The following is a 17,255-nucleotide window of genomic DNA, read 5'->3' as shown; positions in this document are numbered from 1 at the left end:
TAAGCTTATTTTATTTCACTTATGAAAATGCTTTTTATTCCTAAGAATGAATGAAACAGATGCCATAGTTGGGCTAACTGTCAGGAAAATTTATGTAGATTTCAGATTGAGAATGTGTTTTGTATGACATTTGATTCATTTGTTTTCCTTATTTACATACCAACATGAGGACAAAACAGCTGATGCACTTGAAAGGCAGAAATGCACATTGTGCCCGAATAAGGAAAGAAATAGAGGCAGAATAAGAGTGAAAAATAAAAGATGGAGCGGGGTGGGGGGGGGGGGGTGGCGGAGAGGGAGGGGAAAGATGTGAAAAAAGGAAGGAAATAAAAGAGCTTTTAATGTCCCAGGGGGAGATTGTGCAAATTCATAGCTATTAATTCTGAGGCAAAGATTTTTAACTTGAGGTCCATGTTTGAGTTTAAGAAGTCTAAGTGCTTCCCCAAAGTGTGTGTAAGTCTTTGAATGTATATGTGCAGTGCATTTTAATGTGCAGTGTGTTTATTACCTTTATCTGTAACAACCTTCGTCAAACAGAAATAAGGTCCCAGAAAAGTATATATAAATTAAATTGAAATAGGAAGTGACATTTATTTGGCAAATTTAAGCAGTAGATGGTGTGTTGTTCTGATGTCAATTAGAAATGTTCTTTGAGTAATTTTTCTCAACTTCAAAAATGCAGATATTTTCCCATACAAATGATATTCCTTTGTAAAACATTCATGGTGGATAGGGACTTATTTGAACATATGTTCTTGCTTTCATTAATGTGTCATCCAACTAATTAGGCTAGCCAGCTGATTTAGGCACTTTGAACCAAAAGTTTGATATATGTTTACAGATTAACATATGACATAAGTAGTCTCAAAGCAAAATTAAAATTTTAAATCTGAATAAAATGCTCTTCCTTAAGGTTTCAAAATGGTGGCTTGAATTTGTATTCATTAATTATCTATAGCAAGACTTGGCAAATCTTTTTTATAAAGGGCAAGATAGTAAATATTTTAGGTTTTGCAGACCATGAGACAAAGTCAAAGATACTATGTAGGTATTTATATATCAAGATAGAAATAAATTTCTACTAATTATCTATTGATAAAATTCTTTTTTTGAATAATTTTTAAAATTATAAAATTTTTTGTCATACAAGTCTACAGATTGGATTAATGGAATTCTTTGGAGGGAAGGGGTAATATTTTAAGTGGATGTCAAAATTAGTGATCCCTCTCACTAAAATTGATTGCAAATGTTCATGTTAATGTCAATGTTGTTCTATAATGAGATTTTATGTATTTCCTCTTGGAAAATGTTTTTGCATGTAGACATACTGTCAAATACTGACATCAGTTCACAAACATATTATTTTAAATGACCATACTCATTGTTTGGAAAGCATTTATAGAATTCTCTTATATTCTTTTGATAATTGACTTCTAGCATGCCGTATCGCAGACTGAATAATTAAAGGTTCATTCTCAGAGATAAATGAAGTTTGAACATGGAAATTTCCTTTGTATTTTTATCAAGGTCTAACAGACATTGCTGAAACTGAAATTTGAGCTCAGAAAATATATCCAGGGCAAATCTGTAGGGCAATGGAGATCTCAGTTTTGTTTGACAGCATGGGAAATGTATAAATGTCGCTTGACATAATTGTGATTCAGACAGAATGACTACCATAGTATAAGTTTTGCACTTAAGTGCTGTTTTCATCTGGTAATTTTAGGTTGAATTCATTAAGAAACATTAGCAAATTTGTAGCAAAAACCAATTTCCAAAATCAGTCAACAGTATTCAGTAATAGTGTTCGAGGACAGTTCTTTTCATTCAGAAAAAATAGTCTCAGCACTGAGCTCAAAAAATTAAAATATAAGTTTAGCACCATTAAGGCGCTGAACTGCTCAATGGTAGACAAGTCTTTATATTCAGCTTCTACTTATAACAAAAAATTCATGGAACTGATGATGTTTAAGTCCATAAGAGCAAATAAAATATACCATTGACACTTCTGATTCCAGAACATATGAATATTTTACACAGAGTGCTTGCTGGTAAGTAACACAAGGAATATAGACTTTTAAAACCTTGTATTTTAATAAGCTTTATAAATTTGTCTAAGCCTTTTCCTGCTACCATCAGTTGTACCATATCTTAGCAGATTCCACTTCAGGTTGGAGTTAGTGGGTTTTTTTGGTTTTTTTTTTTTAAGACTTCTTTGAAAATATTTTTTGTCTGTAGTTGTTCCATGCAGACTATTCTTAGAGACTAATTCTTAGTTTCTTCAGACTTGGCATTGACTCCTCAAACCAAAAGCAGTATCAGTAACATCTGTAAGTTTGCCAAGAGCCAAGAATACTGTTCAGAAAGTTGCGTTTAAAAAAGAATTAACTATCAACGTTGCTCCCAGTGGTCTCATGTCTTCCAGCAATTATTGTCATGCAAAGGCTAATAATCTCAAACAGCGATTTAAGATTTCTGTGGACACATTTCTGTGACTACTGACTGTGATCATCCCTGATTTTAATTAAATCACTGTTGGTAAATGGCTTTTCTTGCTTGGCTAACATATGAACCACTCAGAAACTTTTTTTTTTTGGTTGTAGCCTCATTTTGACTTTTTATTTTTGAGAAGAAATTCTGTTATTATGAGTCAGTCCATTTTACATTTTATGATTTATCCAACTGTTGTTTTCCTTTGAATTGGAAATAACATGATGAATCTAGTGTGTTAGTGTGTATTGTAATCTTTCAAAACAGCAATAGTATTATTACAAAATAAATGATGCTTTGCCATTCATTTATAACAAAATAATCCTGTGTTGTGCTTTAAAAAGGTGTTTTAAAATCTACTTTTCTCTTTCTTGTTTTGACATGAGAAGTATGCACTGAGAATAAAAATAAAATAAAATATCATGCCATGGTGATATGCATGGCAATTTGAAATGCTGTTGAGTTATAACTGTGTCACTTAAATTGATGGTAAGCTCAGCAGGAGTGAGAAACAATGAGAACACCGTATTTGCTATTTTTTGCAACTACCTGACTCAGTTATTAGAGGGAGAAAGTAACCATAGACAATATGTAAACAAATCAGTGGGACTATATACCAATAAAACTTTATTTACGGACACTGAAGTTTGAATTTCATATAATTTTTACATGTCACAAAGTAATATTAGTATTATTTTGATTTTTTCCCAACCATTTAAAAATCTAAAAATGTATTCTTAGCTTAGCATCTCCATGCCTCACCTATAAACCATAGTTGGCTTCCTTGAGCTGTATATTAAACTACGTTATAGGAAAATTATCCTACCACCAGGTTTACTTCACACTGTAGTAGATATTTCCTTAAATTATGTGTGACAAAAAAGAAATGTGTATATGAATGTTTGTCACTGTGAGCTAGTTCTGAGAACGGTTATCAGAAAATATTATGGTACTCTATTCACATCCAGCTCTTGTTTTCTAATATCTTTTTCCACTTAAAGGAACCAAGGCTTCTCAGAAAAATGGTTAATTCTAGGGCTGGGGCAGGGAATATACAAGATAAGCCTACAGCATGTAGTAGAGCCAGAAGGTAAAAAAGTACTAAAATAGTAGCATGGTGTGAATATGCCAAAGGAACATAGGAGCCAAATGAAATGGTTCCCAGTGGTCAAAACTGGATTGATCTGAACAACAAATTAAACCATGTAGTATTTAGATCATAACCCAAAGTATAAAATAAGTTTCCATGAATTCATGTTGATATAAATAAATTGTTGAATAAGTGAATAAATTGGGGACGAGAAACAAAATTATATAGGATAACTCCAAAAAAATTACGTAGGTGTTCTCCTCTCAAGAAAATAGAACCTAACTCCCCACCCCATATGTATGGGCTGAAAAGAGTGATCCCTTTCCCCAAAAAGGGGGAAAGGAGAGTAACTTTATAAAGGAGAAACCTAGCAAAAGCTACCACAACCAGATTATTAAGGTTAACATCATCAGTGATAAGTCATGCTGATGATTTGTACCTTTGATATGATCTGATGAGGAGGGTGTTTTACCTCCATGATCTTCCTCCTGAAACCTATAACCTTAGTCCAACTGTAAGAAAAGCATTCTAGAATATACCCTATTCTAAAATAAAAGTTTCATAAAATAATATTAAGGTACTCCCAGTTCAGGCACATGCCATTTGATTTCTTTTAACTTGTTGCAGTTTGTAGCACAAGCCTGCTACAGGCTTGTATGTACAGGAATGACCAGAGTCAAAAGATGTAGCAGGATTGAGCCACTTGAGTCGCTTTTCCAACTCACACAGAGTTCTCATGTGGTGTGAGGCCAGGAATGTGGTTGCTAAATTACGGAAGATGTACATGTAGCTGGTTAGATGAGTATAGTTGAGTGAATCAACTCTTGGCAGCTAAAAAAAAAAAAAAAGGCAACAACAACGAAACAAAAACCTGTAAGAAGCAAAAGTTGGAAGATTCCGCAGCTCTTCCCAGTAACTGGTTCTGAAGGCACTTAGACCTTTAGTATTTTGCGGGGAGAAGGCATGCAGTTGTACAGGATGTGACATTTCCTGGTCCCTTGGCTTCATTTCAAATGTATCATATCCACTTTAAGTGGGGTTTTATTTTGTTTCCCTTTGTTTGTTCAACATAACTTTCTTAGTTATGTAATGAAGGAGACAGACATGCATATCATTTCTATGGTCAAACTAGTTATGTAACGATCTATTGGACTTAAATGAACCCCTGAAACGAACCCTGTGACTTTCTGCTCTTACTGAAATCAAAACCCAGGAGGAAGGTGATAAAGATTGAGAAGACAGGCAGTTGACTATCAGTAGATAGATAAATCATTGAGTTCCTAATTGTCTTTAATTCACATCTACTTTAAATGCATTCTTTAAACACCTACAGCATTTAAGAGTCTGGTACAGATGCTAAAGCTAAAGCTAAAGCTAAAAGACTTGTTTCTTTTCTGCAATCCTTTGTAGTACCACCTAGTATTAAAGGAGGGAATGTCACCACAGAAATATCAGCACTGATCAACAGCATAATTAAACTGGAATGTGAAACTCGGGGACTTCCAATGCCTGCTATTACTTGGTATAAGGACGGCCAGCCAGTCATATCCAGCTCACAAGCCCTTTATATTGATAAAGGACGATTTCTTCATATCCCTCGAGCACAGGTTTCTGATTCAGCAACATACACGTGTCATGTCACCAATGTTGCTGGAACTGCTGAAAAATCATTCCATGTGGATGTCTATGGTAAGGAAAAAATATGTGCTGTAATCATATGCCTTTCTGTCTATACTTTCAAATATGCCAACATCGAATTCATTCACTAATAAAGTCCTGGTGGGTTTGGTCATTTTCAATATGCATGGATAGAAATGGGAAGAATTTGTCCCATGACTTGGAAAAAATATTTTAAAAAGATACAGTTAACAAGAGGCGGTCCATTCATTTGCCCAACCATTTGTCCATGGCACATGGAGCATCTAGACCATTTGGTTTTTATGGACGAGGTAAAGTTGTTTTCAGGACTAAGAACATTCTCTGCTGCTATCTACCCTTTGTAAGCGAGACGTAGTACAGAGTATCCCACAATATTGACAGTAGTTGCAGATCAGCTAACCCAAGAAATTCTTTCCTTAACAGCTTAGAAGGAGACAGACATGTATATCGTTTCTATGGTCAAACTACATGAAAACAAAATCTCCTGTATTCAACTGGGATTTCGAAGATGCCTGAAATGTTACTTTTTTCTACCTAGTTCCTCCAATGATTGAAGGTGACTTGGCTGTGCCTCTGAGTAAGCAAGTGATTATTGCTCATTCACTGACACTAGAGTGTAAAGCTACTGGCAACCCTCCTCCAGTTCTCACCTGGTTAAAAGATGGCGTACCTGTGAAAACCAGTGACAACATCCGTACAGAAGCTGGTGGGAAGAAACTAGAAATCTTGAGTACCCTAGAAGCCGACCGGGGACAGTATGTATGTGTGGCTACCAGTGTGGCAGGAGAAAAGGAAATCAAATACGAAGTTGATGTCTTAGGTAAATAAGGATGCCACAATCTGGATTCCAGATTCATAGCAAAACCTGACCATGTTATTAAATGTTTTTTGGTCATGGAATCATAAAATGATGTTACAGAAGGTTCAGTTATCTGTTCAACTCTGGACCTGCACATTATTGAGTGGTGGATTTATCACCAGACCCAAGATCTAAGAACCCACGCAAATCTTCCACTGATTTTGACAGGCACACTTTGTATTTGTAAGTGCATTGATGCATTTTACATCTATGACAATATCTGATTGCAGTGAGTGATAACGTGGTCCCCTGTCATGAGCGCTATGCTAGACAACAGGAAACTTTGTCTCTGGGCTTTGGGAAGTCACCTTGCAACCTTTTTAGTCTCTGTTTTTTTATAAATTAAAGACTTTTGAACAGAGGCCCAATATTTGAGGTTCATTTCTCTTATTATTATGAAAATAAGCAAAATAAACTATGAACTAGCTTTATATTCAGATGGCATCAGCAGCACCTACGTGGTAGATTAATTGAGAAAAATCCACAGTATGCCAAAAATACATTCCCTGATCCTGGCAAGTATGTATGGTAAAATTTATTTTATATTTCAAATCCCCTTGGTGTATCAAATCCCTATGATACTTGTCAACCTTCTAAACTGCAACTTAGTACTGCTTAAAAGGATAGTATATTTTTTCTTGTGTACGTTTCTTTGTATGCTACATCTCTGTTGTTTTCTAGTGCCACCAGCTATAGACGGAGGAGATGAGACATCTTACTTCATTGTGATGGTTAATAACTTACTGGAGCTAGATTGTCAAGTGACAGGCTCTCCCACACCAACTATCATGTAAGGGTTTTGGTATGTCTTCTAAATACCTCCCACTTCTTTATTTGCGTGTTTTAGAGCTATCTTGAAAGAAGTCCTGTGTCATTAAAAGGCGGCCATATAAAATTATATTCATTATGCTCCTCTTTTAAAAGACATACTCTGTATACAAAGGCGGCTTTTGCTTTATAATAACAGGGCCCCTAAATCTGCTCAATTAGACGAATTCCATTTATGCTCTGAGAAATTACATTTTCAGTTTATAGAGAGACTAGTAAGCAGTATCTGTCAGATCTTCCTGAGGAACTGAAATGTTTAATGAATGATTAAATAAAAAGTAATGTACTGGACATATTAGGGAAATAGAGGAAGTTACCATGCATATGTGTTTACCAATTTTTTTTCTTATTTCTTCATTCACAAAGCATTTGTGAATACCTAACCTTTCGTTTCCAAGGTGCAGGATATGCAAAGGAGCAGTTAGTCAACTAAGAGAATAACATATGTTCACATATGATTATAAAGTAAAATGGAAAGTGATAACTCATAAGAAATGAAAAAATACATAATGCTATGTGGTTTCAGTCTTTTATTTTACAGATGCTTTAGGAATGTATTCACATTGCTGGTTAATATTATTTAAACATCTGAAGTGAATAATATTTAGGGGCATTTGCCTCTTTCTGTTCCTTAACATTAATAGAAAAATGAAGAAAACACAAAGCTACCGGGGCTCCAACAATATGCCAACTTCTGTGTTAGGCCAGCTTTACTTTTTTCTTTTCCCCATTATAGTTCACTTTATAGAATGGGCAAATAGAGAATTCGGCAAATACAGTTGAGAATTTATATATCTATGTATGTACAGAGACATTTTAATATATAAATGGTACGGGGCACCTGGGTGGCTCAGTTGGTTAAGCGTCCGACTTCGGCTCAGGTCACGATCTCGCGGTATGTGAGTTCGAGCCCCGCGTCGGGCTCTGGGCTGACGGCTCAGAGCCTGGAGCCTGCTTCTGATTCTGTGTCTCCCTCTCTCTCTGCCCCTCCCCCGTTCATGCTCTGTCTCTCTCTGTCTCAAAAATAAATAAACGTTAAAAAAAATTTTTTTAATATATAAATGGTTCTAGTTCCTCCGAGATACACACACACACACACACACACACACACACACACACACCTCTAGAACTTAGTTTTTAAAATATATCTCCAGACTTCTTTTTGCCTTGTTTCTATAGGTGGCTAAAGGATGGCCAGCTAATTGATGAAAGGGATGGATTCAGGATTTTGCTAAATGGGCGCAAATTGGTTATTGCCCAGGCTCAGGTGTCAGATACGGGCCTTTATCGCTGCGTGGCAACAAACATTGCTGGCGACCACAAGAAGGAATTTGAAGTTACTGTTCATGGTATGCTGAAGAAGAGACCAGAGCATTGCATTTAAAATTAGCTTATGCACTGGGTCATTATTTAATTCAGATGGTAGCTCAGTAATCTGGATAAATCTTGAGTTGTGGAAAGTAATATGAAGTATGTGAATTTGAGTTAAGTTGTATGGCAGATTGGAAGGCACTTTACTAACACAGAGACTTAACCAAGAGACCTGTGTAAATGAATATACAGAATTCAAATGTTAGTGTGATTCTGCATAGAATGCCAGGGTCTGAGGAATGAGGCCAAATAAGATAGAATAGGCAGGCAGCAAGTTCTAAGTAAAGGGATTGTGTCCGCTCTCCAGAGTTTAGTCAAAACAGGAGGGAGTGTGAATAAAGTCATTTCCAAAATAGAAGGTAAGGGTGTTCTGCAGGATCCAGGGTACGTAAAATATTCACAGAACTAGCACAGAAGGATCAGAACCATTAGTGTAATGATGAGGCAACCCTCTGCCAGGGTATTATATGTCTCACTTGTCTGCAGATGTTGGGAAAGGAGAGACTGCAATGGGAGACTGGAGAGCCATTTGGAACCCTCAGTAGAGGTTTCTATGAACATCAACATTTTTCCCTCTGTCCATGCAGACGTTTTTACTGCCTTTCCAATCCTGGGATGAAATATAGCTAACTCTGTTTCTCAGTCTCAGTTCCAATTCTGGCAGCTTAAATCAAGTTACCATTCTGTATTCAATAGTCTTACTGGGGTCAGAGTCTTGCGGTAATAAATACAGGTACGGGAAACCCACCCTGATTTAATGAGGTAGTTCTAGAGAAAGGGAGGATCATAATAGATTGGGAAAACACACCAAAAGGTGTAAGCCAAACATACATGCCGATTACAGTTGCTGTAAATATATTTTACTTATTCTTTGAAGAATAGAAATCCACAGTTAAGAAATAGGTCATCTAAAATTGCTGAAGACTAAATTAAATGCATGAGATAAAATTATTTCATTGTTTGTTAAAATAGGAATTTCCCCTTTTCTAAATTTTAAAGTTTCAGGTTCTTACATCTGGATTTTTAAGTATTTGACTCCACTGATTATGGTTTTTGTTCCCTCCCTCTCTCCCGCTGTCCTTCCTTCCATCCATCCTTCCCTCCCTCCCTTCCTCCCTTCCCCTGTTCTTCCTTTCCTTTCCTTTCCTTTCCTTTCCTTTCCTTTCCTTTCCTTTCCTTTCCTTTCCTTTCCTTCCTTGAATCTAGTACCTCCAACAATCAAATCCCCAGATCTTTCTGAGAGAGCCATAGTGAAATACAAGCCTATCACTTTGCAGTGCATTGCCAATGGCATTCCAAATCCATCTATTACGTGGTTAAAAGATGGCCAACCTGTGAACACTGCCCAGGGAAATCTCAAAGTAAGTATCAATATTGCTTAGCCCAAAATGTGAAACCTACCTAGATCTTCTCAGAGCTATCACATTCTTCTTTCCTAATTGTAGATTTTCCTGTTGGACAGACTATAGAAAATTTACTAAAACAGTATGTGTTTTCCTTATAGTTTTTAGAATTTAATTTAATATTTTGATTTGAAGAATGAAATTAATTAAAGACTAATAATCATAATGATACTGATTTTAACTTATTGGTTGGTATTTTTATTGTTTTGATGCATGCCTCTTTTAAGTATTGAAAAAATGATGTTTCATGGATGAATGAACAGTGTTCATCCATATTGACTCAGAGTATCCCCAATGTGTTTATCATATACTAAGATTGAGGTAAAATCATATTTACATAAACCTAAGTGAAATAAGTCTTGAAAAAAAATAGTTTATAAGCTTCCAGAGGACAGAGACGCTGTCTGAATAAATTCATTTCTGTATGCTTCACTCTGAATATAATCTCTGACATAAAACTTTACCTCATTACATATTTTTAAATAAATAAATATATTTCAAACTTAGATAATCTAAACAGTGCATTTAAAAATCTGAATTAATAGATTTTGCTCCTAGGACCAAGTTAATTGACTAATGTGGGCTTGAACTTTGCTTATAGTGAGTTTGCAGTAATGAGCGATGTGCTGAGTTCTCTTCCGAATAAGAAGTGATGGGTATCTGCTCACTTATTATTCCTATTCCAAGTCCTATGGAATTAATTGTATACATTTGTGCTAGTGAGAGATTCATTATGAAGACTTAAAGCATACTGCTAGTAAGCAACTGTTTCTCTGGGAGATAGGTGTGTTTATAACATACATATATAAAACTTTAATTAGAAACTATAAAGAGTAATTTTAAGAAAAAATATGGAGAAGTATGAGAACTGATATTGTGGAAAGGCTTTAGACATGAGGGTAATTCATAGAGAAAGTCTTTGAGCAGAGATCTGAAGAATACATAGGAACTGAATGGGTGACTTAATGGAAGAGAACTGAGTAGGGTGTTTCAGAGAAGATGTGTATGGGCAAGCAACTTAAAATAAAGGAGAGCATGACACCCCCTGAGGACCTGACAGCAAGCCAGGGGACTGAAGAGAGCAAGATGAGGTGGTATGAGAGGAGACCAAAGAGTGGGTAGAAGGCATTTAAGTAATATTAATGGTTTTATTTGTACTTAAATCCATGAGAGATCTTTGAAGAGTTTTAAGAGAGGAGTGACATGATCAAATCTTCACTTTAAATAGTTACCAGACCCCTATAAGACAATGAGTTGAAGGAGTTAAAAGTAGACATGTGGGCAAGGGTGGTCCAAGACAGCAGTACAGGAAGATCCTGAACTCACCTCTTCCTACAGACACCAAATCTACTGCCACGTATGGAACACTTGCTCTGAAAAAGATCTGAAAACTAGCTGAACAGCTCTTCTATGACAAAGGGTAAAAGGGCAACATCAAGATGGGCAGGAGAGGCAGAGGTGCAGTCTTGCCAAAAACCACACCCCTGGCATGGCGACCCTCAACAGGGAGGGATCTCACAAGTCTGGAGCTTCTCCCTGAGGAGATGGGACTCCTGCCCTATGTCAGGCATTTAAGCCCTTGGGACCTGTACTGGAGAGATGAGCCATAAAACATCTGGCTTTGAAAACCATTGGACTTTACATCCGAGAGACCCCAAGGACTGTAGGTATCTGAGATACCTCATGACTCACATGCACACTTACCTGCCCTGGGACCTAGTGTAAAAGTTTAAAAAGTACCTAGACTCTATGTGAAGGATATTCATTTGCTAATTTCTTTTTAAACGTTTATTTTATTTTGAGGCAAGGGGAGGGGCAGATAGAGAGATAGAGACAGAGAATCTCAAGCAGGCTCCACGCTGTCAGAGCAGAGCCTGATGCAGGGCTCTGTCTCGTGAACCATGGGATCATGACCTGAGCGGAAATGAAGAGTCAGATGCTTAACCCACTGAGCCCCCCAGGCGCCCCTTTATTTGCTAATTTTAAAGCATCTGCCAGAGGGGCAGGGACCAGTAGGGACTTTCTCCAGGGACAGAGGTCCTGGGAGGCACCAGTTTTGCATTCTTCCTCTACCTTGCTAGCAAAAGCAGATGTGCACAGACACAGCAATCTCCCACTGCCTTGCTGCAGTGGAGCCTGTGCTCTGCCCCCAGCACTCTTTCCATGCCTTGCTAAAGCTGCAGGCATGCCCCACCTCAAGTACTCTCCCACTGCCTCACTAAAGTTGACAGGCAAGCACAGTCCACACAGGAGATACCCCTTGAATGCCTGGACCTAGTAGCCAGAGGAGCTTGTGTGCCAGGGCCTATGGGACTGTAACAATAATCAGAAAAACAGTTCTTGGCAGGCTACCCCACCCAAGGCATTGCACAGACAGTAAACTGGAATATACTCCTAGTCTGCTGGTGAAAAGGCCCACCACTGGTCCTCAAGCTTCAACCTGAGGGATGGGCTTCAGGTTTGCCATCCATATAGAGACTCTGAAGGCATTCCCAGGGAACATAGGCAGGGAGACACCACCTATGTGTCCTCCCTTGGCCTTGCTATATATAGCTTACTCCCAGAAAGAAGCATATACTCACATCTGAAGCCCCAAATTTTGCAATTTGTCACCAGGGGCCACCTCCAGATCCCCTGGTCTTAAGGCCAGCAGGGATTACAATTGCAGTGCCATTTGTATACTTTAAAAGCTGCTGCCTGAGGATCTGGCTTCCAGTCAGCCTGAAGCCAGGTACTGACTAAGATCTCTCTCTCTCTGGAACACTGACAGGTCTTGAAACACTCTTAACAACTGAGACCTATCAGGAGTAAATCAGGCTACTTAGTCACAAAGTGTGAGAGACAACCAAGAGCTAAGGCAAGGTTGAATGATGAGGTTAATCTAGACAAGGCCACTCTTTTAACAGTGGGAAGATAGCCATTTTGCCTAATACATAGAAATTAACACAGAGACTCAAGCAAAATGAGGAAATGGAAGAGTATGTCTCAAAAGGAAGAACAAAACAAAACCTCAGGAAAAAAAAAAAAAGATCTTAATGAAATGGAGGTATGTAATCTACCTGATAAAGAGTTCAAAGTAATGGTCACAAAGATGCTTACTGACCTCAGGAGAAGAATGGATGAACACAGTGAGAACTTCAGCAAAACATAGGAAATATAAGAAAGTACCAAATAGAATCACAGAGCTGAAAAATAATAATTGAGCTGAAAAATACACTAGGGGGGTTCAACAGCTGCTTAGATGAAGCAGAGGGACAAAGCAGTGAGCTGGAAGACAGGGCAGTGGGATTCACCCAAACAGAAAAGCAAAAAGAAAAAAGAATTTCTAAGAAATGAAGATAGCTAAAGGGACTATGGGGCAACATCGAATGGAATAGCATTCACATTACATGGGCTTCAGAAGGGGAAAAGAGAGAGAAAGGGGGCACATTTCAAGAAGTAATGGATGAAAACCTCTCTAAGCTGGGGAAGAATACAGACATCCAGGTCCAGGAAGCACAGAGAGTTCTAAATAAAATGAATTGAAAGAAATCCACATGAAGAGACATTATAACTAAAATGTAAAAAGTTAAAGATAAAAAGAAAACCTTAAAAATAGCAAGAAAAAAGCAATTTGTTAGGTACAATGGACCTGCCCCACCTGCCCCCCCCCTCCCCTATAAGACTATGATTTTTCAGCAGAAACCTTGCAGGCTATAAGGGAGTGGTGTGATATATTCAAAGTGCTGAAAGGAAAAAAACTTGCCCTCAAGAATACACTACCCAGTATATTATTATTCAGCATTGAAGGAGAGTAAAGAGATTTTTAGACAAGCAAGAGGTAAAAGAATTTATCACACTAAAGTGGCCCTTCTAAAAAAGAAAAAAATGTTAAAGGGACTTTAAGCTGGAAAGAAAAAGCACTAACTAGTAACAAGAAAACATGCAAAAGTAAAAATGCCACTGGTAATCTAAATATATAGTAAAGGTAGTGGGTTAATTACTTATAGGGCCAGTATTAAGATTAAAAAGCAAAAGTAAAATTAACTGTAACCACAACAAACAGTTAAGGGAGACACAAAATAAAAGAATGTAAAATGTGACATCAAAAACATAAAACACTTGGAGGGGGGGGATGTAGATACGTAAAATTTTAGAATGCATTCAAACTTAAGTTGCCATCAATTTATTTTTTTTTAAATGTTTACTTATTTATTTTGAGAAAGATAGAAACAGCACAAACTGGGGAGGGGCAGAGAAAGAGGGAGACAAAATCCCAAGCAGCCTTTGTGCTGTCAGCACAGAGACCAACACAGGGCTCAGTCTCAAAAACTGTGAGATCGTGACCTAAACCGAAACCAAGAGTCAGATGCTTAACTGTCTGAGCCACCCAGGTGCCCCAGCTATCAATTTAAAATAGACTATTGTATAATAGGTTGTTATACGTGAGCCTCATGGTAATTACAAAGCAAAAACTTATAGTAGGTACACAAAAGATAATGAGAAAGTAATCTAAACATAACACTAAACAAAGTCATCAAACCACAAGGGAAGAAAGCAAGAGAAGAGGAAAGAACAGAGAGGAACTACAAAAACAGCCAGGAAGCAATTAATAACTTGGCAATAAGTACATTCCTATCAACAATTTATTGGGTGGGGGTGGGGAAGGGACAGGTTGTTTCCTTGTTTTAAAAAATTAAATTAAAATTAATTTTTTGTTGAAGATATAAAATGTTACATTAATTTCAGAGGTACAACATAGTTGAACACTGTAGTGATTAAAAAATTCTGTACATTATACTATGTTCACCACAAGTGTAGCAATCATCTGTCACCATACAATGCTATTATAATGCCATTGGCTATATTCCCTATTCAATAATTACTTTAAATGTAAATGGACTAAATTCTCCAATCAAAAATATACAGTGTCTAAATGGATTAAAAAAAAACAACAAGATTCATCTATATGCTGCCTACAAAAGACTTAGTTCAGATGTAAGGACACAAACAAACTGAAAGTGAAGAGATGGTAAAACATATTCCATGCAAATGGAAATGATAACTAGGCTTGTAAAGTTATACTTGTATCAGACAAAATAGGCTTTAAAGCAAAAACTATTAAAAAAAGAGACAAAGGACATTACATAATGATAAAGGCCATTACATAATCATTTAATAATGATCCAGCAAGAAGGTGTAACATTTATATATATATATATATATATATATATATATATATATATATATACACACCCAACATAGAAGCACAAAAGTATACAAAGAAAATATTAAGAGACCTACACGGAGAGATTAACAGCAATACAATAATAACAAGGGACTTTAATATCCCACTTAAATCAATGAATAGATCATCCAGAAAAAAGACAATAAAGTATAAATCAGTATAAATAAAGCAGTATCAAGCAACACATTAGATCAGGTTCACTTAATAAATATGTACAGAATATTCTATCCTAAAGCAGCAGAATACACATTCTTCTTAAATGCATATGAAACATTCTCCAGGATAGATCACCTGTTAGGCCACAAAACAAATGTCAATAAATTTAAGAAGATTGAAATCATATCAAGAATAGTTTCTGACCACAATGGTATGAAGCTAGAAAAATAATTCCGAGAAAAATACAGGAAAAATAACAAATATGTGGATATTAAGCAACATGAACAATAATTTCATCAACAAAATATCAAAGGGGAAATTAAAAAATAAAATACCTAAGACAAATGAAAATCGAAATACAATGTACCAAAATCAATAGGCTGCAGCAAAAGCCATTCTAAGAGGGGAGTTTATAGAGATACAGACTTACCTCAATAAACAAGAAAAATCTCAAATAAGAAATCTAACTTTTCACTTAAAGGAACTAGAAAAAGAACAAACAAAGCCTAACGTTAGTTGAAGGAAGGAAATAATAGAGCAGAAATAAGTGAAATGGGGACAAAAAAGAAAAAAAGAGACTAATGAAATTAAGAGTTCTTTGAAAAGACAAAGCTGACAAAATTAGCTAGATTCACCAAAAACAGTACAGAAATGGTTCAAATAAATAAAATCAGAGGTAAAAAAGGAGAGTGTACAACTGATACCACAGAAATACAAAGGATCATAACAGGCTACTATGAACAGTTACATGACCAACAAATTGGACAACCTAGAAGGAAGAATAAATTCCTAGAATACAGTCTTTGAAGACTAAATCAAGAATACGAAATCTGAATAGACCAATCACTAGTAAAGAGACTGAGTCAGTAATCAAAAAAACTATCAGGTCACCTGGGTGGCTCCGTTGGTTAAAGTCCGACTCTTGATTTCAGCTTAGGTCATGCTCTCATGGTTTGTGGGTTCAAGTCCTGCATTAGACTCTGCTCGCAGTGCAGAGCCTGCTTGGGATTTTATGTCTCTCTCTCTCTCTGTCTCTCCCCAGCTCTCCCCCTGCTCAAAAATAAATAAATAAGCATTAAAAACAAAAAAAGAAAAACTATGAACAAACAAAATTCCAGGACCCGATTGCTTCACTGGTGAATTCTAGAAAACATTCAAAGAAGATTTTGTACTTATCCTTCTCTAACTCTTCCAAAAACTTGAAGAAAAGGGAACACTTCCAAATTTATTTTTTGAGGGCAGCTTTACCCTGATACTAAAACTAGACAAGGACACCATAAAAACAAAATAAAACAAACAACAAAAAACCCCGATCAACAACAACAAAATTATAGGCCTATGTCCCTGATGAACATAGATGCAAAAATCCTCAACAAAATATTAGCAAACCAAATTCAACAATACATTACAAGGATCATAAACCATAATTAAGTGGAATTTACTCCAGGATGCAAGGATGTTTCCAACACTCACAAATTAACCAGTGAAATGCACCACATTAACAGATGAAGGATAAAAATCATATGATCATCTCAATAGAAAAAATCATTTGACAAAAGTCAACTTCCATTTATGATGAAAACACTCAACAGAATGGGAATAGAGGAAACATACCTGAACATAATTAAGGCCATATATGATAAGCCCACAGCTTATCATGTTCAGTGGTGAAAAACTGAAAATTTTTTCTCTAAGATCAAGAGCAAGACAAGTATTCCCACTCTCACCACTTTTATTCAATATAGCATTGGAAGTCCTAGCCAGAACAATTAGTCAAGAAAAAAAAATAAAAGTCATCCAGATTGAAAAGAAAGAAGTAAAACTGTCACTATTTGCAGACAATATGATTTTATATATATAAAAAATCCTATAGACTTCACCCAAAAACTGTTAGAACTAATAAATGAAGTCAGTAAAGTTGCAGAATACAAAATCAATATACAAAAATTGGTTGCATTTCTATACACTAACATACTATCAGAAAGATAAATCAAGAAAACAATCCCATTTAAAATTGCATAAAAAAAGAAAAAAAGAAATTTTAACAAGGAGGTGACAGTCCTGTGCATTAGAAAATTATAAGACATTGATGAAAAAAATTGAAGACACAAATAAATGGAAAGGTATCCCATGCCCATGAATTGGGATACTTAATCTTGTTATAATGTTCAT

General features: G+C 36.3%; 1 protein-coding gene across 1 annotated transcript in view; it reads left to right on the top strand.

Annotated features, from left to right (window-relative positions):
• HMCN1 (hemicentin 1) overlaps positions 1–17,255 on the top strand; it is a 464,244-nt gene that overhangs the window by 263,986 nt on the left and 183,003 nt on the right. Inside the window, exons 31-35 of the mRNA XM_015543796.2 lie at positions 4,991–5,269; positions 5,778–6,059; positions 6,780–6,888; positions 8,106–8,275; positions 9,504–9,658. Coding sequence (XP_015399282.1) covers positions 4,991–5,269; positions 5,778–6,059; positions 6,780–6,888; positions 8,106–8,275; positions 9,504–9,658 — 995 coding nt within the window. The remainder of the gene's footprint in view (positions 1–4,990; positions 5,270–5,777; positions 6,060–6,779; positions 6,889–8,105; positions 8,276–9,503; positions 9,659–17,255) is intronic.

Source organism: Panthera tigris, chromosome F3 (assembly GCF_018350195.1).
Source record: "Panthera tigris isolate Pti1 chromosome F3, P.tigris_Pti1_mat1.1, whole genome shotgun sequence".
In the NCBI taxonomy this organism is placed as follows: Eukaryota; Metazoa; Chordata; class Mammalia; order Carnivora; family Felidae; genus Panthera; species Panthera tigris.
Note: the sequence above shows the minus strand (reverse complement) of the source record. Positions and strands in the feature narration are given on the sequence as shown.